Here is a 22,207-nt window from a genome sequence, read left to right on the forward strand (position 1 = left end):
TGCTCTGGAATGACCATGTCAGTTGCCAGGTCCTCTGGCAGAGCAACCTGGGCTTTGACAAGAGCGTCGGCCACAAAGCCCCCTAGTGCCATCTGAAAATCAGTGCAATCCATCAGCCTTTGCAGGTAGTTCTCCCACCTCTGCAGAAAGGAAAATCTGCTGACAGCCCACATCTCTGGCCGCGATGAGTGAATGGTGCTAAAAATACCCTGCCCTCAATTCAGCCTCTTTCCTGCCCTTTTGAGAAAACCAAGTCCAGTGTGAGTTGGCCGATGGTAAAATTTGTCATAGTTGGTAGCCAACCATGCAAAAACAGAGGATTCACATGTCCGTGTCTTGTTAATTTTGCACGACAGACCTCAAACTTTGATCTGAAATTACTGCTGAATACAGCACCCTAGCATGTGTTCTGTTGCATCTCCCATCCAGACAAGCAATGTGGCAAGACCCACACTCCTCGGCTTTATTTAGCAAAGCCATTTCTGCTTGATGAAAGGTCACAGTGTAGCCTTGGATTTTCCCTTACTAACAGAACATCTATTTATAAATGGTGATAAAATTAAAGCATTTGTGGGGCAGAAGCAGAGAAAACTGGCTCGAGGCTACAACTGTGCCATAGCTGCATGCTAGCTTTGGGTAAAAGGAAGTTTGGAGGGTCCACGTTATAAGAGATGAGAGGCTGGAGAAAACAAAGGAAGCGAAAGCTGGGATGAGAGAGTTTTACAAGTATTATTATTTATTAAATTTATATGCCATCCAAAGATCACTGGGCGGTGTATAGTATTAAGTCAGTCCCATGCTGTAGGTTGGGATGAAAAGACTGAAAGGTACTGATTTTGATAATCCAGATCACTGAGTGGAAGAATAAGTGAGCAGAAAGCACTTTCAGAGCAAATGGCTCCAAAGGACTCATGGAACCGAGCTTGGGATTAATGCATTCTTCTGTAAAGTGGCCAGGGCAGCTGGTGGTTCCTTTGCGGTGGTCCTCAAGACCTCGGTGAAAACGAGGAAAACAATGAATGCCTTTCTAAGAACAAACATCAATGAATGGCAATTCAAAACTCAGTTCCTTCTACACTCTGCTGCAGCTGCAGAATGAAAGGGGATGTTTCCTATGGAATGGGGGGGGGGGACTGGAAGGTCTGTACCTCAAATATCTGGTAAATGGTCAAGTTATTAAGTCTTGTCTTTGACACCCTGTGGTGTGTACAAAAAGCCTGAACACCATATCGGGCTGAAACGGAAAGCTAGCTTTATTTTCTCCTCCCATTTGGGGCCCTAGTGTTAATACCACAGGGTTTTTTTGGGGGGGGGGTCCACTTTGAATAGCAGCCGACGTCCCTCCTCACCGTTGGTGCTGAATTCTGCAGCCCCTCTCCCCAAATGCTTTTTGCAGTTTCAATAATAATAATAATAATAATTAATAATAATAATACTTTATTATTTATACCCCGCCCATCTGGCTGGGCTTCCCCAGCCACTCTGGGTGGCTTCCAACAGAAAAATAAAACACAATAATCTATTAAACATTAAAAGCCTCCCTGAACAGGGCTGCCTTCAGATGTCTTCTGAAAGTCTGGTAGTTGTTTTCCTCTTTGACATCTGTTGGGAGGGCGTTCCACAGGGCAGGCGCCACCACCGAGAAGGCCCTCTGCCTAGTTCCCTGCAACTTGGCTTCTCGCAACGAGGGAACCGCCAGAAGGCCCTCGGTGCTGGACCTCAGTGTCCGGGCAGAATGATGGAGGTGGAGACGCTCCTTCAGGTTTCAAGTCTGGCATCGGATCTCAGTTAAGGAAAAAGCGTTCCAGGAACAGAATTGTGAGGGTGTCAGGTGTGGATGGGTAATGGTGGTTCTGCACTCCTCACTGACGCGGGCAAGAAGTTTGTCACCTCTTTGTTTTCCAACTAGCTCCACACTGCCCACACAGATTGCTACTGGCTTTCCAGCCCTACCTGAAATTGCAGCTAGGATCTTCCGTATGTAGCACATCTCCTTTGCCTTTGTGCCTCAGAGCTTCCTCAGTGCCCGTCTGTGGAAGAAACCCTGAGTTTTAAACTGGCATTCATCAGTATTTTTCTCTGATCCATCACCCCCTTTTTAACAACGGCATTTGGAGCCACTTTTGTTCCGAGGCATGAAGACTAAAAGGGGTGAAAGAGTCCCAATACGGAAATTCCTAAACTGATTTTGTTCTGCAGCAGTTCTCTTCTAACATTAAAATATAAACTGACTTGAGTTAAGGTGTGTGTGAATGAAGATGTCAAGAGCACTCTTTAGCCCAGGCACCCCCAAACTCGGCCCTCCAGATGTTTTGGGACTACAATTCCCATCATCCCTGACCACTGGCCCTGTTAGCTAGGGACGATGGGAGTTGTAGTCCCAAAACATCTGGAGGGCCAAGTTTGGGGATGCCTGCTCTAGCCAAAGGAATGCACACCGCAGATAGCTTAATTCAGGGGTAGGCAACCTAAGGTCTATGGGCCAGAAGTGGCCCACGGGGGTTGTTCAACCAGCCCACCACAAGCCGCCCGCATCTGTAGCCTGTAGGCTTTCAGAGTTGGCTGAAATTGCATCTGCGCAGACGCTGGAAATCATGTTGACACAGACAGTAGAAATCGCGGGCGCACGCACGATCCGGCCCATGGAGGGATCTCCGCTGGAGTGAACCAGCACAGGCAAGGTAAACTTTGCCGACCCCTGGCTTAATTCCTTGTTGTCTAAGATAACTGTTGTTTCTCAGCTCTGAATACCCATACACGCCAATCGAGCATCCAGGCAGCTATTCTCAGGTCAGCACTGTATGGAGGCGGTTGCCGCAGCAACGGACCACTCCCCTGACAGGCTGTTCCCACACAACTGGAGTAGAAACTGCCTCACCTCATCCCTCTTCAATCCTCTCCTGGTTCCGGGAGACAGTGGTGCAGGAGCCTGTCTTGCCTCCTGGCCAGGACAGGTCCCCACAAACCACTGCCCCCTCTCCCAAGTTAGACTCCAGCCCCTCTTCCCCCCAGCTATACGATGGAGATGGGCAACTGCTGGAAAGCCCAGGGGCAAATTTGGCTCTCCGAAGAGCCTGGGCCTTGCCAATGCAGAAGTGTGTGGATATCAAGAGTGGAGCAGTGGGTCTTTCAGGGGGATGGGTGTGTATTTCTAGCCTGCCTCCAGCCTTCCAGACCCTTTCCTTGCCCTCCAAGAACACTTAACTGCTGGCCAGGGCTGACAAAAGCAGCCTTGCTAAATTCTAATGTTGATAACGATGTCAGAGTTAACTACAATTCAAAAGAAATCCCTATGCATGACTGTGCTATTGAAGCTTGCTTGAAAGAGCTCCTGTTTCTTGCCTAGCATCAGTGAGGGCAGAGTGCAACCAATTGCTATCCTTTTGACCTTGGGTGAAGAAGCTGGGTGAGCCTGCAGAATAACTCTGCTTAATTAGGCTGCCTTTGTGCTTCCAGGGAAGCAGTGGAGCTTAGCAGGAAGGGAGCTGTGATGCAGAGCAGGCTGCCCAAACTTTGCTGAAGGGATGAAAGCAGCTTTCTGACAGTTGCAAAAGCACCTAAACCACGAAAAGAGAGAGAAAAAGCTGCTCTTAAGTCTGCTATGGTGACTGGCAGGTCCCAGAATCTTCCGTCTCTGTAGCCTGAAGGCAAAGAATACAAAATAAAAAAGGGCTTTCTAACAGGTGCGAGACGCTGATCTTTGCAGGTAGAAAACATCAAACATCATTGGGAGACAGGAGACATCTGTTCTGCTCTTGGATGTCCTTGCAGATTTCTTGTACCACCGTAGGCAAATATCTTGGGGCTCTGCTGTGGCTTCTTCAGCAGGCTTGTAGAGAACAAATCAGTGCTAAAAAAGGAAAATCAAAATTCTGTACCAACAGTAACCCATATTCTGCCCCAAGAAGCACTGAATTCTGACATATCAATATTCAAATTAAAGCAACCTTTTGCTAATGTTTTAGTCTGCTTCTGCTGGTCTAGCCCTCCCCGTTCTGGGGCTGCCTAGGGCTTCTGGAGGGCACCATGTAGCAGAAGGCTGTGTCAAGTGGGGAAAAATGAGATTTACAGGAAGTGTTCGACTGTGTACTCATTACTTTTTATTCTGGCTCCAGTGCTCTCGCATGGTTTGTGCTCAAACCTGAGTACCAGTGGCACTGACCATACTCCATATCCTTGAGTTCCTCAAGAAATACTGCTGTGTGATGCATTTTCCTTCAAAGCGGCTCCCATCTGATTTGGCTGCCATTACAGCTGAGGTTGCAACAGCCTCTGCACATGTGCAGATGACAGCTTCAGTAAATAGGAGTTTGGAGGTTTGCAGCTGCAGAGAAACAAACCATCGGATGAAGAAAACCTCCTCCCCTTCTGGTGTATATTGCAGCCTAAAAATGGAAAAAAGAAAATATTTACCTTTCTCTGGGCAGCCTGATCTCCCTGGATGTACAAAGTAGACTAGAGGCCTGAAAAAGCTTTCCATTTGTGCAGGCTGGTGCCAGCTTTGCACGTCCTAGGAGTCTCATCACCAGGTGTACCAAAGAAAACTGCCCCTCTTCTTCCTCATTATCTGGAGCCTTGTAAATGATCTATTTTGTTTTCTTGAGCAGCTTCAAGCAAAACAGTCACTGATCATATAAGCCCTGTATCTATTTCTAAGAAGACTGCCCAGGAAGAATTCACTTAAGAGCTTCTCCGAGCCCCTCAACCAATAATCGTCTCGTTCTAACTTTCCTTGCGGGGCTTTCGCAGCCTTTGTGAGTGACATGCTTTATTTCAAGCAGGGATTTAAAGAATGCTCCACAAGACTAGGCTGAAATTAAACATCTAAACATGATAGTATAGGGGGTTTATTTACTGAAGTAAATAAAAATACATATTAATGAGCAAATGACAGATTGGCCAGACTGGAAGTTCTTCTCAAATCTGTTCCCTTGGCAGATCACTAATACTTAAATTAATAAAGTGGTAAAGGTAAAGGTGCCCCTGACCATCAGGTCCAGTCGTGTCCAACTCTGGGGTTGCAGCACTCATCTCACTCTATAGGCCGAGGGAGCCGACGTTTGTCCGCAGACAGCTTCCAGGTCATGTGGCCAGCATGACAAAGCTGCTTCTGGCGAACCAGAGCAGCACACAGAAACGCTATTTACCTTCCCGCCGGAGCGGGCCCTATTTACCTACTTGCACTTTGATGTGCTTTCGAACTGCTAGGTTGGCAGGAGCTGGGACCGAGCAACGGGAGCTCACCCCGTTGCAGGGATTTGAACCGCCGACCTTATGATCAGCAAGCCCTAGACTCTGTGGTTTAACCCACAGCGCCACCTGGGTCCCTTAATAAAGTAGTATACATACTGAAATGGTGTTATAAGGAAAAAAGATACATGGATTTTACAATACAAAAAGGAATTGAAGGGTTGAGAGATAAGACAGTAGCCTTTAATCTTCCCAGACTCAGGACCTGCCTTCCTCTGGCCTCCGTCTTTCTCTGTTTTCCTTCTCTTCTGCTTTGTTTCTTCCTCCTCTCTCATGGGTACCATTGGGGGTGGGGAGGGGCATCGCTTACCTGGGTTTCACATGAGATTGCGCCAGGGATGCTTCTACGCAAGGCACTTCGGATGCAGTTCCTTGGTATTATGGCATCCGTACAACATGGTCATCCTGCCAGTGCCCCACCCTCAACTCTTCTTCCTCTTCTCAGAGTAGAAAGTCTGACCAGGTTTGGGGCTTCTGTTTTTAAGATTGGAGGAGAAGCACAATCTTACGTGGCTGACATCCAGAGCTACTTAAGGTGATGTTTTGCCTTTGGCAGGAACAGACACACCATTGCCAAGGTGTTGCCTACCAAGGACACAAATGCCTTTGCTTCAATAAAGCTTAACTCTTTGGCCTGTGTTCATATCGTTGTTGTTGTTGTTTAGTCGTTTAGTCGTGTCCGACTCTTCGTGACCCCATGGACCAGAGCACGCCAGGCACTCCTGTCTTGCACTGCCTCCCGCAGTTTGGTCAAACTCACGTTCGTAGCTTCGAGAACACTGTCCAACCACCTCGTCCTCTGTCGTCCCCTTCTCCTAGTGCCCTCAATCTTTCCCAACATCAGAGTCTTTTCCAAGGATTCTTCTCTTCTCATATCATTGTTACATGTATTTAAGTATTCATAAATGAATCACATAAAATGTTCTTAAAATATTCATGGTGTGTCCCCCGTCCGTCCGTCCCCCAGCATACTTTTAATATATATCCAAGAATGGGCCTTTACCCTTGATGAGAATGCATTGGCACCTGTCTGTTCCGAGACACAATGGAGTGTGCCTCTTGGGGTGAAGTCAAACTGCCGTGTTAGGAGTGACCTTTCCGAGACGCAAGACTGAGCAGTGTGTATGGAGGTCCTGGGCTGATGTGGTCCAAAGGAAAGCAGAGCAAGACGTTTGGCACCAGGAGTTGCTGGAGGTTTAGGGTCAGTTTTCCTTCTCCTAAATCAGTGATGGGCAACCTTTTGAGCTTGGTGTGTCAAAATTCACCAAAAAACCGAGCATAACTCGGGTGGTGTGTCACTTTGAGAAAAAAACCATAATTTCGCGATATTTATAGTTTAAATAACAAAAATGTATAATTGTAATATATAACTGTATTTAATAAACCAAAAACTAATTATTTAACCAAACCAAACAAAAAACCCCTTATTTATCACAAAATACCCAGAGTTGTTGAGCTTTTTGGGGGGAGCTGCTGACTAAAGTTTTGGAGGTTTTTTTGGGGGGATGCAAAAATTGCTTTGCTTTTGGGAGGGGGGTGCCCCAAAGCTGCTGCGCTTTTTTTGGGGGGGGGGGAGAGAACAGAAATAAATGACGAATAATACCTTTGCTGGAACTAACACGAAGCACCAACATAGTCTGCTAAAAAAGTGCCAAAACCCCAGCACAGAACGGGTTAAAAAATGAACGCTGTTACACCCAATCATAGTCTGCCAAAGCGCCAGAAAAACAGCACAGAAAGGGTTAAAAACTAATCTCTGGCTACCAGCAGTAGCAGCAGCAGCAACAACAACAAAGGATCTGGGTTTTAACAGCAGAGACAATGGGTTTTAACAGCGGGGACAAGCTGTAGCGTGAGGAGGAGCGGGAGAACAAATGGGGGAAAACAACAACAACGCAAATGGGCCGATGGGGCGCGTGCCAGCAGTGAGGGCTCTGCGTGTCACGTGTCATAGGTTCGCCATCACTGTCCTAAATGGTCTCTCTTCCCAGGCTGATGAGCCCCATCTGCCCCCGACTCCTCTCTACAGCATGTGCAGAAACTGCCTTCTTGACCATCGGACCCGCTATTGATCTGATCTGCTTGATCTGCTGGAGCCTGTCTTCACATGCAGAGGAAGTCCCTAACTTGCTGAGGTTTGGAGACCCATTGGCTGTCCTCACCTGGTTTATTCGGCCAGTCAAAGCCATTCCTGGGGTGGGACCACTGACAGCTTCAAGGAGCCACAGGTAGGGTTGCCAGACTCAATAGAGGACAGGACTTCTGTGCCTTTAATTGCCCTGCTCTCTTTTGAGTCTGGAAACCTTAAAGAGAACCCAGCAGACCCTTTGTTTAATTTCCAAGCAAAGGGTCTGCTGGTTTCTCTTTAAGGTTTCCAGACTCAAAAGAGAGCAGGGCAATTAAAGGCACAGAAGTCCTGTCCTCTATTGAGTCTAGCAACCCTAGCCACAGGTGAGAGCTGAGTGCAGGGTGGGGGACCAAAGGGGGATAAACTACCTCAGAAGAAGCACAATGTGGCCTCCACCAGATGCCCTAATGCCCCATACACCCCTTGAAAGAATAATGAGAGAATATTACCCTCTCAGATTGGTTCCCTCAGAATAGTACTCTCTCAGATTGGTTCCCTGCATTCTGTCTCTCCCCATCCTTTCCTTCCACGTCTCCTTTTCCCCCCAAAGGCACAGCAACAACAAATCTTGCACATGTATACAAATGTTAAATCAATTTGTGGTGGCGTCACTGGTGTAGCTTGAGATACAACCTACTGTTGCTGTGGGCCTTGAAGCAACAGCTGGAGACATGGTGTGGTGGGAGATGCATCACGTTTAATTCTCACCTTGTCCTCTTAGAACAGTAACTCCGTTCTTGCCAACTTCATGTGACAGCAGCTCCAGCAGCATTTCAACGCTCTGGTCTATGGCATTCCTCTTTACAACAAGCGACTACGGGGACAGGTTAATTCTAATGATACACATTCTTATGCAATATAGCATGCTGGAAACACTCTGTATGCCCAGGGGCTAGGCTTTACCAGCTGTCTCTTATCCTTACCTGACCCCAAAAGCTGATTCTTTTCACCTGAATCTTCGTTTGCGAAGAGATCCTGTTGATTTGAATGTGCAAAATGAGGATAAATTGTGTGCCCATTTCATTTGGCAGGTGCAGGTATAGCCATTTCAGCTAGGCAGCATGACCTGACGGGGGCAGGACTAAAGAGGCCAGGAATAGTTTATATATGGCCAGGAGCTGGTCAGTTGAGGGGGGGGGGTCCTGTTAAACGGAAAGCAGTGTTTGTAGGACAGTTACAATTTTTTGTGGAGTCAGCCAGTAGATGGAGAAGAAGGCAGCGGAGGAAAGGAGGGCAGAAGGAAAAAAGAAGAGCTTTGGAAGTAGGTGGAGTGGCTTGGTGGCTGAAGATTTGCTCAAGATAGCTGAATCAGTTGGCTCAGGGTGAAGAGACGACGGGAGGACCTGTCTGCAGCAGAGAGGCAATGAATGAGCAGAGGGAATTTCAGAGGAGCACGACCGTTTCGGTTGCACTGCGCAGAGCCTCGGGGGTGCCCCAACTGTGATGAAGAATGGAAGGTGAGAGGCGGGTGCGCGCGCCGAATTTTGGCCTTGCACGTGGCACCACTGAAATTTGAGACCCCCAAATCCACCCCTGGAATAAGGAACACTCTCCTTGAGTGTTTTTGCTCTGTTGGCCAGTGTCCTTGAGAATGCTTCTTGCTTACCTGGATGGAACACAAGAAAAGGTTTCTGCAAGTGTGTATCAAAACTAGCCTACTATGGAAAGTTAAAATTTGCCTTTGTTGCTGCGCCAACTTTTGCCCTCTGGCTCTGTGCTCTTCTGGCACATTATGCCTGAAGGCTGCTTAGAAAGTAACGAGTCCCTTGGGCTCAAGGCCGGCCCACCCATGAGGCAAGGTGAGGCAACTATCTCAGGCAGCAGAATCCACAGGGGCAAGCAGATCTCAATGCCAAGATTTCTTTCTCCCTTGTTCCTGATGCAGATCTTCCCTCACACCTTCCCTGGCAGGGAGGGGGGCACCATTTTGGGGTCTGCTGAAATGTATTGGGTCTGAAAATGGTTGCCCTTTCCTGTGGTAAGGTAAAGGTAAAGGGACCCCTGATCATTAGGCCCAGTCGTGACCGACTCTGGGGTTGCGTGCTCATCTCGCATTATTGGCCGAGGGAGCCGGCGTATAGCTTCCAGGTCATGTGGCCAGCATGACAAAGCCACTTCTGGCGAATCAGAGCAGCACATGGAAACACTGTTTACCTTCCCGCTGTAGTGGTTCCTATTTATCTACTTGCATTTTGACGTGCTTTCGAACTGCTAGGTTGGCAGGAGCTGGGACCGAGCAATGGGAGCTCACCCCGTCACAGGGATTCGAACCGCCGACCTTCTGATCAGCAAGCCCTAGGCTCAGTGGTTCAACCCACAGAACCACCTGGGTCCCTTGGTTTCCTGTGGTAGGCAGAGCAAAAAGCACAAAGTTGCCTGGCCCCTCAAATTTTGGTCTTCGCCCTGAGATTTTACATGTTCCACACAAGAAGGTCAAAGTGCTGGAATTTAAGGTCAAGCCCAGAAACCTACCTCTCCTTTCTTCTGTTACACTGCCCTGTGATTTATGTATTATTTTGGCATTCCCCACTTTCATTTCTAGAGAGATGTATTTAATCCTGTTCTGTTAAGAGATGAGCGGTGCTCAATTAAGTTTTTATTGTATTCCAGAAACTGTGGGAGAAGGGACTCATTACTAAACAACTCCACAAATCTTTTTAATGCGAATGAAATCTGACGGGGGAAAGGCTTCTAAATCATGCAGACACTTAATTAGAATTGGAAACATTACATTTCATTGATTACTATTTTTTAAATAGGGAGTGCCTACGATACGTTTCAAAGGCTTCATTTTTGCCAAACTACAGATCGTTTTTCAGCATAATAAAATCAAAGCATACCTCATGCTTGGCTTTGTTTTTCAAAACAAGGCTTTTGCAGTAACTGCCAAACGACTGCCAAAAGGACTAGCAGGAAACTTTGGAGTCCTAAGGGTGAAGCTTTTGAACATTTGAAATGCTCACATTGGGAAGTTTCCCCTTTTGTTTCTTGTGGCGTTACAATTTACTGCCACTTGTCATTTCCGTAGGGGCTTCGCCCTAGGAGTCCTTGGATGGTATTATTGTAATGCCATTAAGCAGAGCTATCATAATAAATAAAGGCAGAAGGCAGATGCCAGCAAGAATAAAAGATTCGGGATTTTCTGCTTATATCTTGCTGCTGCTGCTACTCCCAGTTTATGCATTCAACAGAACGAAGTGGCAAAGCTTGCAAAACGGGTAACCTTTCCCCTATCATTCCATGTTTCCAGGCCAAGGAAAAGGTGGTAACTGGGTGTTCATCAGACAAAGGGCAAAATCACTAAGATGCGCAGGGGGTATATTTTAGGGAAGGTGGAAGAGGCAGAGACCCCCCCCCCAGTTCCAGACCACATAGGATTATTCTTGAGTACTTCAGTCTGGGCTATTGTGAGGTTTTAAATTACAAGTGATTTATTCTTGAATATAAAGGGACCCCTGACCATTAGGTCCAGTCGTGACCGACACTCGGGTTGCGTGCTCATCTCGCATTATTGGCCGAGGGAGCCGGCGTATAGCTTCCAGGTCATGTGGCCAGCATGACAAAGCCGCTTCTGGCAAACCAGAGCAGCGCACGAAAACGCTGTTTACCTTCCCGCTGTAGCGGTTCCTATTTATCTACTTGCATTTTGACGTGCTTTCGGACTGCTAGGTTGGCAGGAGCTGGGACAAAGCAATGGGAGCTTACCCCGTCACAGGGATTCGAACCGCCGACCTTCTGATCGGCAAGCCCTAGGCTCAGTGGTTTAGCCCACAGCGCCACCTGGGTCCCTATTCTTGAATATACCTAAGGGCAATTACTGAACTCTGCTGTGAGGTTACATATATAAATGGTTTTCCTATGCTTCTGGTGGCATGTTAAACGGTGTGGTGTAGCCCCCCTAGCTGTTGTCCTCTGCAGGGGCTAGTCCAAGAAATTTGGGTACCTGACGCGAACCACAAAATTCCCCCCAAAGCAGGGGTGAACGGATGAGTGAAGATCTACATCGGGAACAAGTGGGGACTTAGACATTTGGAACACGCAGGGGAATCAAATTAACCGTACCAGATGGCTGAAGTGGGAATCAAATGCTATAATGGGAGGGGGTGGGGACAGTGGTGTCGCAGTGTGGGGAGGGGCAGGGCAGTGCATCCTGGGCGCCATGTCTGGGGGTGTGTGTGACAAGAAGGCACCCTGCGGGGGCTCACGGCAACATGAGCAGCCACCGCACTGCCACAGCCGCATGTGGAGGATCCTGGCACCGGCGGCAAACCGCTATGTACAGCACATGTGCAACGTCGCTACGTACGTGCATGCATCATGCGCCCTACGTAACAACACCCCGCCCCGGGTGTCACACCTTCATTCGCCCCTGGGTGGGGAAGGCCTGCTCTTCCTGTGGCTGGGGGGTGTAGAGCCCAGGAGACCCCAAAGGGCACAGACCAGTTGGCATATATACATGGAATGGGTGTGTGTGTGTGTTTATGGGGGGGACATATTGTCCTTCGCCTCGGGGAGTCAGACCCTCATACACCCAAAAACCTTCTGCATGTGTATGCACAGCCCATTGAGCGCGACATCGCACCTTCTCAGCATACTACTATTTCAGCTTCTAATTGCTACCAGGAAAAGCAGTCCAATTACTTGCTAAACTATGGCTGCAAGATTTCAGTGGTAGATTAATCAATTAAGAAGCCATTGATTAGCTGGTAGGGGACCAATTTTCAGCAGTGAGGATAAATTGTAATCAGAGGGGGTAGTGAACTGAAGGCACACATTTTGATGTTCTTTAGGTTCAGAGGAATCACTATAGCAGGTAACTAAAGAGGAAGCATGGAAAATGGCCTTACCTTCTGAGTAGAGCTTATAAAACGGCAATATCCTTAGATATTTCATAAAGGCACCTAGTTTGAGGATTTGTGTTGACAAAATAGGTACCGTAAATTTTAAACATTGGTTAATCAACTGGAGTTTTTATTTGGTTGACATCCTACCTAAAGCCCATTCAACATTTCAGAATCCGTCTAAAAGGTCATGCGATAAATATGTCATGTGAACTGGAGCCCATTCAGTTGAGATGATGGCCTCTCGAAGTTTGGGGAAACATCATATGATGAGGATATTTGTGGAAAAGTTAGAGCAGAATCATACCAGGTGAGAAGGCATCATCAACCCAAATCTGATGATTCTGTAGGTAGGAAGAGCTTTATTTGGCAGCAATATCTCATTTTGTTAATTCTCAAGGGTAACCATCCTTAGCTGCATAGACACACTTCTTATAGGTCTAGTGAACAGGCTCCTGCACATGTGTGAAAACAGAAGAACACATAGAATAATAGAATCGTAGAGTTGTCTAGGGTCATCTAGTCCAACCCCCTGCAATGCAGGAATCTCAGCTAAAGCATCCATAACAGATGACCATCCAACCTCTGCTTAAAAACCTCCAAGGAAGGAGAGTCCGCCACTTCTCGTGGGAGTCTGCTCCACTGCTGAACAGCTCTTACTGTCAGAAAGTTTTTTCAAATGTTTAGTCGGAATCTGCTTTCTTGTAACTTGAAGCCTAACATACCCAGCTCCTTCAAGAGCTCCCCATAAGGCTTAGTTTCCAGACCCTTGATCATCTTGGTTGCCCTCCTCTGCACACATTCCAGCTTGTCAACGTCCTTCTTAAAATGTGGTGCCCAGAATTGGACACAGTATTCAAAGTGTGGTCTATGGCAGAAGAGAATGGTACTATTACTTCCCTTGACCAGGACACTATATTTCTGTTGATGCAGCCTAGAATAGCATAAGCTTTTTTTGCTGCTGCTGCTGCTGCATCACACTGTTGACTCATGTTAAGCTTGTGGTTCACCAAAACCCCTAGATCCTTTTCAAATGCACTGCTAGTAAGCCAGGTGGCCCCCATTGATAGGGTTGCCATACTGTTCTACAACTGTACCGATACAGAGAAGGGTTTGGTAAGAGGAAACCTGCAGAAATAACTCTGCCCATGCAGGTTGCTATCAAGCAGCGGGGAAAGAGGACGGTCTGCTAGGATGGTCAAGTCTGTGGCCAGAGACAGTACTGAAGGCCAGCTCTTCTCCCCCCCCCCCAAAAAAAAACTGGGGTTGGCATAAGATTGATGGGGGGCTGGGTGAAGTCCTCTGGGTTATAATCCTTGAAACTTCTCAAACTTGCTATAAGCTGATCTCTTGAGGCTGCAAGTGCAGAAGGGCTCCTCTGATTCTTCTGAGGAAGAATGCTCTACCAATCTGAAAAGTAAGCCCCGCCCCCTGCCATTCCCCAAATCGTTGTGCTTTTCTCCCCATCCTCATTTTGGTTTTTTTCTCCCCCTCCCCCAGCTCACTGAAGTTTGATGGAAAAGTTCCGTTTGGAATTGTTGTCCCAGGACTATATGATCAATGAAAGCTACAAGGCTGGTTCAAGATTAGCCTTGCTAGCATTCAAAAGGGCAGTTTGGGAGCCAGTGTGGTGTAGTAGTTAAGAGCGGTAGACTCGTAATCTGGGGAACCGGGTTCGCGTCTCCGCTCCTCCACATGCAGCTGCTGGGCCACCTTGGACTAGTCACACTTCTCTGAGGTCTCTCAGCCTCACTCACCTCACAGAGTGTTTGTTGTGGGGGAGGAAGGGAAAGGAGAATGCTAGCCGCTTTGAGACTCCTTCGGGTAGTGATAAAGCGGGATATCAAATCCAAACTTCTTCTTCTTCTCTGTATGGTGCCTCTGTGTTTGTGCACAAACATTTTGCACATATATGTGTGGACTAGAGACAAGGTGCATCCACTCACTCATTTGGTGGTGGATGTATTTTCGAGAGAGCTGGAAGCTAAATCATGAAGTCTGGCAAGGGCTGTGGCAGTTCGTACAAATGCACCAGAAAATAACGGCTGGAGACAGTGTGATAACACCAGCTCAATGCAGGCGTTCAAACTCATGCATTGACTCAATGCACGAGGTGGGACTGCCCCCACTAACCCCCCCCCCGACTGTAGCGCACCCCACCGTTTCTGTGTTGACATGGACATGGGCAAAAAAGAGCCTTCACATGTACAGCTGCACGCATGAAGGCTTATGTGCAACCAGGAACCCCACAAAAACCAAGTTCCCCATTGTAGGGAGGCCTTTGCATATATCAGTACATGTGACGCCTTTCTTTGCAGACAATAGGCAGGCTGGTGTAGCACACAGCTTTGAGAACCTGCGGCCCAGCTCACACCCAATATTTAAAAAACACTTTCTAGAATCTCAGAAAACAGAACATCTTTAGGTATTTGGTCAAAACTAGAAATTTGCCAAGCATATTACTCTTGCAACAAGCATAGCAAGACCTTTGATTAGACAGCCTCTTACTCCACCGTCAGTTCAGATTCCTCCATCTTCTGCGTCGTGAAATAGTGTGAAATGTTTGAAAACATGCATGTACAACTGAGGGATATATTGACATGCTAAAAAGATGGAAAGCTTTTTTTCAAGTTTTTCAATTCATTTCATTTTGTATCTCGGGTGTATAAAGCGCAGAGTTTACATTTAGAAGTCACGGGTCTCTTTCATTATGCCAGTATTTTCAAGGATATATTATTCAATGAAATGGAGTGAAATACAACTAAAACAAAAGTTCAGGATCTATTTCCCATTGCTATTTTGACTTGTGTGTTTGGTCTCATGCATCAGATATACACTGAACATGTGCATGCATGCATACACTAAATAATAATAATAATAATAATAATAATAATAATAATTTATTATTTATACCCCGCCCATCTGGCTGGGTTTCCCCAGCCACTCTAGGCGGCTTCCAACAGAAAAATAAAACACAGTAATCTATTAAACATTAAAAGCCTCCCTGAACAGGGCTGCCTTCTGATGTCTTCTAAAAGTCTGGTCGTTGTTTTCCTCTTTGACATCTGTTGGGAGGGCATTCCACAGGGCAGGCACCACCACTGAGAAGGCCCTCTGCCTAGTTCCCTGCAACTTGGCTTCTCGCAACGAGGGAACTGCCAGAAGGCCCTCGGTGCTGGACCTCAGTGTCCGGGCATCTATGCATACTTCTCCACCTGCGCATATACACATCACACATTCCCACCCATCATTTACCCAGGCATACACACACATGCACATCCTGATCTCCCCCCACCCAATATCTTCTGCTGGACAGACTCAAGCTGCGCCCCCATCAATTGGTGCACAATTATGGTGCCAACGCCTGCTGCCAGCCCACCCAAATGCAGGCAGCACCCTGTTCTAGCTGCTGCCACTACAGTTTGCATTGCCACCTCCACCGATGATGGCAAGCTGCTGGCGAGCTTGCCACTGGAGACACATGGCTCTGCTTGCAATCATCCCTTGCTGCCACCATAATACTCCACTTCCTCCTGACTTTCCAGACCAAATGGATGGAGATGAGGTAATGTAATGGTACAACAGTGGGGGCAAGTTGAGAAATGATTTAGTGGAGGAATGCAGTGTCCCTTCATCTTCATTTCCATTTCTGGTTGGGACGGGCCCATATCAGCTTTGGCATGTGGTCCAGAGAATAATTAGCGAGTACAGAGGCTTGGAGACTGGGTCTTTGGCCAACCCCAAACCCAAAGAATTTGGGTCAGAGTCAGAGGTCTGGCAAAACTGTTGACTAGGGCGTGAGGGCCAACCCCTCTCCGACTGATGCCACCGATTCCTTTCTGTGTGAAAGGAAGATCTCCGAATAGGGGATAGAAAAGGGGAGCACCTGTTTTACATTATGTTTTTATTTCCGTTATATGAGGGCATGCAGTTTTTGTCAAGTAAGATTGCCAAGTACGTGCAAAGTCCCCCTTCCAACCCTTGAAAGAAATTGCTCAGACAAAGACCTAGAAGCAGAGTGTTCAAAGCCACTTTCAAATGGTGTTTGTAGCCACTATACTCAGCTTTCACAGTGCACCCAAGTGAACGAAAACAGCAGGCAACCTTATGATGCTTTTGTGCAATCGAGGGCACTAGGACAGCTCACACATGCACACAAACAACAAAAAACATTTTCTGGTTTGTCGTCTGCCTTTGCTCCCTCCATTTCTGGGAATCAGCAAAGAAGGTAACATTTTGTTCGGGCCAGTAAAATGCTTCCGATACACACTCACTAGCTCTTATGGAGCTTGGACAAAATGAAGCATCTCCGTTATGCAAGTTTCCCTAATGGGAAAACCATTAGATGTGCAAGGAAAAATAATACTCTAGAAATTGGAGTTCTTGGTGAAGTCCAGAAATAAGCAGTAAATTGCCAGAACTTGGGCCAGGAGGAAGATGAATTTCAATTAAGTCTTCAAAAGGTTTTATTTATGTAATGATAAGATGAATTCAAATAGGAATCAATTCCAGTATGATAATGAGGCAAATAAAAATAAATTCAAGCATACTTGGTACACCCTGACCATTAAAACATTGCTGATGAAGAATTGGCGAAACAGGGCCTTGTCCTGGGACTTTTTCACTGGAATTTATTTTTATTTGCCTCATCATCATATTGGAATTGATTCCTATTTGAATTCATCTTATCATTACATAAATAAATAAAACCTTTTGAATACTTACTTGAAATTCATCTTCCTCCTGGCCCGAGTTCTTGCAATTTACTGTTTATTTCAGGAAAATAATACTCTTCAAAGTTGGCTTGTGTCTAGTTTCTTGTTATCATTGCTACCAAACACCTTATGTATGAGCATTTTGCTTTCTTGTGTCTTTAAATCCTGGTTTTGTGTGGTGTCTATGACGGAAAACTTTTTAACAGCCCTGTGTCCTAAACATCCTTACTAAGCAGCAAGTCACAGCAGGACTTACCGTACTTCTGAGTCAATATGCTTAGGAGTGTGTTGCAATTTTTCTTTTCATTGCCTTTCACGATCAGTAACTTCCTAGGGTCTTTACCAAAAATGCTGTGAAAGTATTCATAATTATATCTGTAAGATTTCTAGGGTTACACAATAGTCCTGCAAACAGAATGACTTAAATCCTGAGGCAGTTAAATCGTTTGCTTGATTTTATTTAGAATGTGTCCAACACAATTCTCCATTTGGGTTCCACATTTCAAACTCACCCTTTGTATTCTTAGGAACATTATATGAAGTCTTAGAAACTTGTTTGACAGAAGAGGGAAAGTGAATTCTTAGTGACCCTGCTGGGCATTTATATGTTAACTGATTTTCTCTGACATGGGACTCAAAAGTATTTATCTATTATGTTGGGTGGGTAAGGAAATCCAGGCAATACAAATAGTCGCAGAAATGCCTTAGGTCTTAAAAATATGACTTTGTTTTTGTACTTGGACCATCATTTCGAACCTAATACCATACACTTAAGCTTAACTCTTCTGCATTTTGTCTAACTTTTTTGTTCAACCGTTGCAGAAGCGGACAGGTAAATACACTGTTCCAAAAAAGTTCCTTGTCCTATTGGGAAGAGGAAAACCATTCGGCCCCTCGCAGCCCCTTGTCTTGGGTTCATCTGGTGTCAAAGCCTTCATATGATCACATTGGTTTTATTGGTGAACAACAGCACACCACAATATCACCATAGCTAGCACATTTTGACCAACTGGGTGCTTTTTGTTTTTTGTTTTAAACACTAGAGCTTGTGTCTTTGCTAGAATTTGCTTTTGGTTTTTTTTATGAACCAAAGGTCATATTACAGAGCACAGATGAGGTCTAAAATTTAGCCACAGCAGACCACAGCTCCACAGGGAAAAAAAACCCAAACACATCTTCAAGTTAGGTTGACCTGCTTGAAAACATAAATTAAAAACAGCACAGCAAACATGGATCTGCAATGCACTGCTTCCTTATATTAAATATTAACTGCTTCATTTGACATGGAAATGAACTAAGCAACGATGGATGGAATTTCCAGAATCGTTGGTGTTGCTGTGCCATGGGGGGGGGGGGGAGAAAGCAGGCGACAAGTGTGGCTCAGATGGAAGAACAGGGTGCGGAAGGGGGCAAGTGATACAATCTCAACATCTGCGCTAAAGTGACTTGTTAATGATCAACCGATCATCCGCCAGTTTCAAAATATAATCTTATACAGCACTCCCCCCCTCTCTCCCTCTGTAAACAGATCTGTTCATAAATAATTTGGACGTCTCCATGACATTCATGATATCTAACAGAAGCTGAAGTAGAAAAAGGATGGATGTGGCATACAGCATTGAGGAAATGTCAAAGAGAACTTCGTCGTCGTCGTGTTGTTGTTTTGTTTAGCGTCTGATGAGCGGGTTGCGAGTAGCATCAGCCATCGGACACAGGGGGAGTGACCCACCCGTATTTTTCATGGGTCTTCACCAAGCTCTTAAAAGTTGCTTCGGCTTCCTTACGGCTGAAGGACTTTTTTGATTTCCCGGCTTTTCTGCAGATGCGTCCCTGTGTAAAAGAAAACAAAGTGGGGGGGGGGAAGAGGGAAGAGGAGAAAGGTGTGTTCAGAAACCCCAATGCCAGATGCAAACATTAAAGAAATCCCTCCTGGCAACACAAATTCATCAGCCCTCTTCAGTAAGGACATATCCATGGGCTCTCACAGATGTGTGGGTCAGACTTCCTTTCTGGATGACAATGCATGGTCAAGCTAAGGCAGTGATGGGCAACCTTTTTGGCTTGGTGTGTCAAAATTCGCCAAAAAACCGAGCATAACTCGGGTGGTGTGTCACTTCGAGAGAAAAACACAATAATTTCGCGATATTTATAGTTTAAATAACAAAAATGTATAATTGTAATATATAACTGTATTTAATAAACCAAAAACTAATTATTTAACCAAACCAAAAAACCCTTATTTATCACAAAGTGCCTAGAGTTGTCGAGCTTTTTTGGGGGAGCTTCTGACCAAAGTTATGGAGGGTTTTTTTTGGGGTGTGTGTGCAAAAGTTGCTTTGCTTTTTGGGGGGGGGGATGCCCCAAAGCTGCTGCACTTTTTTGGGGGGGGGGGAAGAGAACAGAAATAAACGACGAGTAATACCTTCGCTGGAATTAACGTGCAGCACCGACATAGTCTGCCAAAGCACCAAAAAAACCAGCACAGAACAGGTTAAAAAATGAACGCTGTTATAATCATTTTCTGCCAAAGCAGAAAGGGTTAAAAAACCAATCTCTGGCTACCAGCAGCAACAACAAAAAAGGATCCAGGTTTTAACAGCGGAGACAAGCTGTAGGAGGAGTGGGAGACCAAATGGGGGAAAAACAACAACAGCATGAATGGGCCGATGGGGCGTGTGCCAGCAGTGAGGGCTCTGCGTGTCACATCTGACACGTGTGTCATAGGTTCGCCATCACTGAGCTAAGGCATGACTGGTGCAAGTTTCTTATGTGCACAGGAGACAATTCCTGATTGGTCAGAGTTTGCTTCCTCATGGAAGTAGTCCTGTCACACACATCTATATGCATCTAGACTGAGTTTAATCCCTTGTTGCTTAGGGGGCATGGCTGGCGTACACACCAGCATCTAGGGAATGGTGCTATAGGCAGGCACATTCCAGACAGACCCTTCACACAATTGGTACCTGATGCCTGAACTGGGCTGCAAGTATTTATGTACTTTCGAGGTCAAAGCCAGGTTTGGTTAATCAAGCAAGACCTGGCCCACTGCTATGGTTACAGATGAGCGAAGCATCACAGAATATGCAAGCTTTTAAAAAAGTGGATTTTGCCCTGAAAAATAGTTAATTTTGACAAACAAAAAACCAAAAATCCTTAAGTAAAAGCAGACTGCAATTTAGCTTTGAAGGATTTCAAGCAGCCATCCATATTCCTAAAACAATGAACTTTTTGTTGTCAAGCGGTAGGAAAGTCTACAGCAGGCACCCCCAAACTTGGCCCTCCAGATGTTTTGGGACTACAATTCCCATCATCCCTAACCACTGGTCCTGTCAGCTAGGGATGATGGGAGTTGTAGTCCCCAAACAGCCAGAGGGCCGAGTTTGGGGGTGCCTGGTCTAGAGAGAGGACCCTCTTTGCATAAGAGAACATGGCAATGGCATAATATACTTTTTGCAACGTGAGTATGGGTATCAGAAGAAGAGTATGCTATATAATATGGGAGAAGCAGCAAACGTATTATTCCAGGTTTACGTATCAGGAATCGGATACATATATATCAGTATCCCCACACAGAAAATGAAACCAAAGCCACCATTCATAAATTGCTTAGTTGTGTGTTTTCTTGGACACAAACATTAGCACTCACAAATTAAAATGTAGTATGTAAAGTGGCACACCTGCCGTGCAGAGGCAATCAAAGCAGCATTTTTTTTATCTCACAAATGAATAAATTTTTATTATCCTGATAAACAAAAAAACAAGGGGCGTTTCTCATTTTACTTCCAGGCTGAACTATTTTGCAGAAGACCCTCATTCTTCCAATAAATTTCCAAACTATGTAGGTGAAATTTGGCTAAAGATTTTGAAGCCCTGACGAATGTACTGTACAATTCCCCCTCCCATTCTCCCCCAGTTAACAAGAAATGAAATAGAAATGTTAGGGGAAATTGAAATATATGCGAGTTATTTTCTTACCATTCTAAACATACCCTTATTAGTTTAAGATCATAAAATGAATTATAATAATGTGAGAAAAGCCTGCAGCCTCAGACCAGGGCCCCCTCAAATCCAGCATCCTGTTCCTACAGTGATGAACCAAAGGCCTGTGAGAAGCCCCACAGCAAGACCTAAGCATGTCAGCAGTTTCCCCATTTTGACAGGGTAAAGCGCAGCTGAACAAATTTTTTTTAAATCCTGTCTTTAAAGCATTTTCTCTAAAGGAGAAAACAGTTCATTTATTTATTTTTTAATCCTCAAGTCCATTCCCCCCCCCACTGGAAAAATAAAAAACTGTATAAACTCCTCCTCCAATTTCTCTTAGGCCTGCACATCTCTATTCCTTGATTTCCTTTTGTCCTGCCCCCATCCATCCATCCATCCATCCAATCTATCTTGGTTCTGCCCATGGAAGGGGCACAATCTTTTCCTAACCTTCCTCCTGCGAGAAGCTACAGAGGGCCTTCTTGGTGGTGGCACCCGCCCTGTGGAACGCCCTCCCATCAGATGTCACGGAAATAAACAACTACCTGACTTTTAGAAGACATCTAAAGGCAGCCCTGTTTAGGGAATTTTTCAACGTCTGATGTTTTATTGCATTATTATTATTATTATTATTATTATTATTATTATTATTATTATTATTACTGTATTCTGTTGGGAGCCGCTCAGAGTGGCTGGGGAAACTCAGCCAGATGGGCGGGCTTTAAACAAATAAATTATTATTATTACAGTCTGGGCGGTGAAAAGTGTTAGAAGACAATCACCTCTTTTGCCCTCTCCGCACTTGAAGGTGAATCCCAGTTCAAGGGAAAAGGAGGCATCTTCAATTATTGCGTTGCCTTCCTCATGCTTTGGGCTTTCCTACACGAAAATAGTCCAAGTGGAAGATGCTGCGATGTGAACATTTAAAAAAAACAAATAACAGTAGCAGCCCAAAAGCTCTCATTCTGGCAGGGGAGAATTTTGGACATTAGAAAAGAACTCAGTGAATTCACCATTCCATCCCCCTGCAGGCATATGGGTTTTTTAAAAATATTTTTTATCCTCCACTAAATGGGAGACTTAATGTAAAAGGCTGCCCACATTTGGAGGGATGCCTGAAGAGGCTTCTGTCCTTTGCATCTCCTTTGCCTCCGACAGCCTCAACAGGCATACTAAGGGCACAGTCCTAACTCTGTATCCACAGCAATGAGCAAGCTCAATCGATTATACTGGTGTGCTGTTTTTCAGGGGAAGAGGGGTTTGGCCTTTGTTGCTTTTGTTTTTTCATCTTT

At 45.6% G+C, this 22,207-nt stretch overlaps 1 protein-coding gene across 1 annotated transcript in view; it reads right to left on the reverse strand.

Moving 5' to 3' along the window:
* Nucleotides 1-17,375: 17,375 nt before the first annotated feature.
* The window catches only part of UBE2QL1 (ubiquitin conjugating enzyme E2 QL1), a 32,639-nt gene continuing 27,807 nt past the window's right edge, over nucleotides 17,376-22,207 (reverse strand). Inside the window, exon 2 of the mRNA XM_035101553.3 lies at nucleotides 17,376-18,764. Within this exon, the coding sequence (XP_034957444.1) occupies nucleotides 18,633-18,764 (132 nt within the window). The 3' untranslated portion in view covers nucleotides 17,376-18,632. The remainder of the gene's footprint in view (nucleotides 18,765-22,207) is intronic.

Source organism: Zootoca vivipara, chromosome 8, assembly GCF_965207765.1.
Source record: "Zootoca vivipara chromosome 8, rZooViv2.hap1.1, whole genome shotgun sequence".
Taxonomy (NCBI): domain Eukaryota; kingdom Metazoa; phylum Chordata; class Lepidosauria; order Squamata; family Lacertidae; genus Zootoca; species Zootoca vivipara.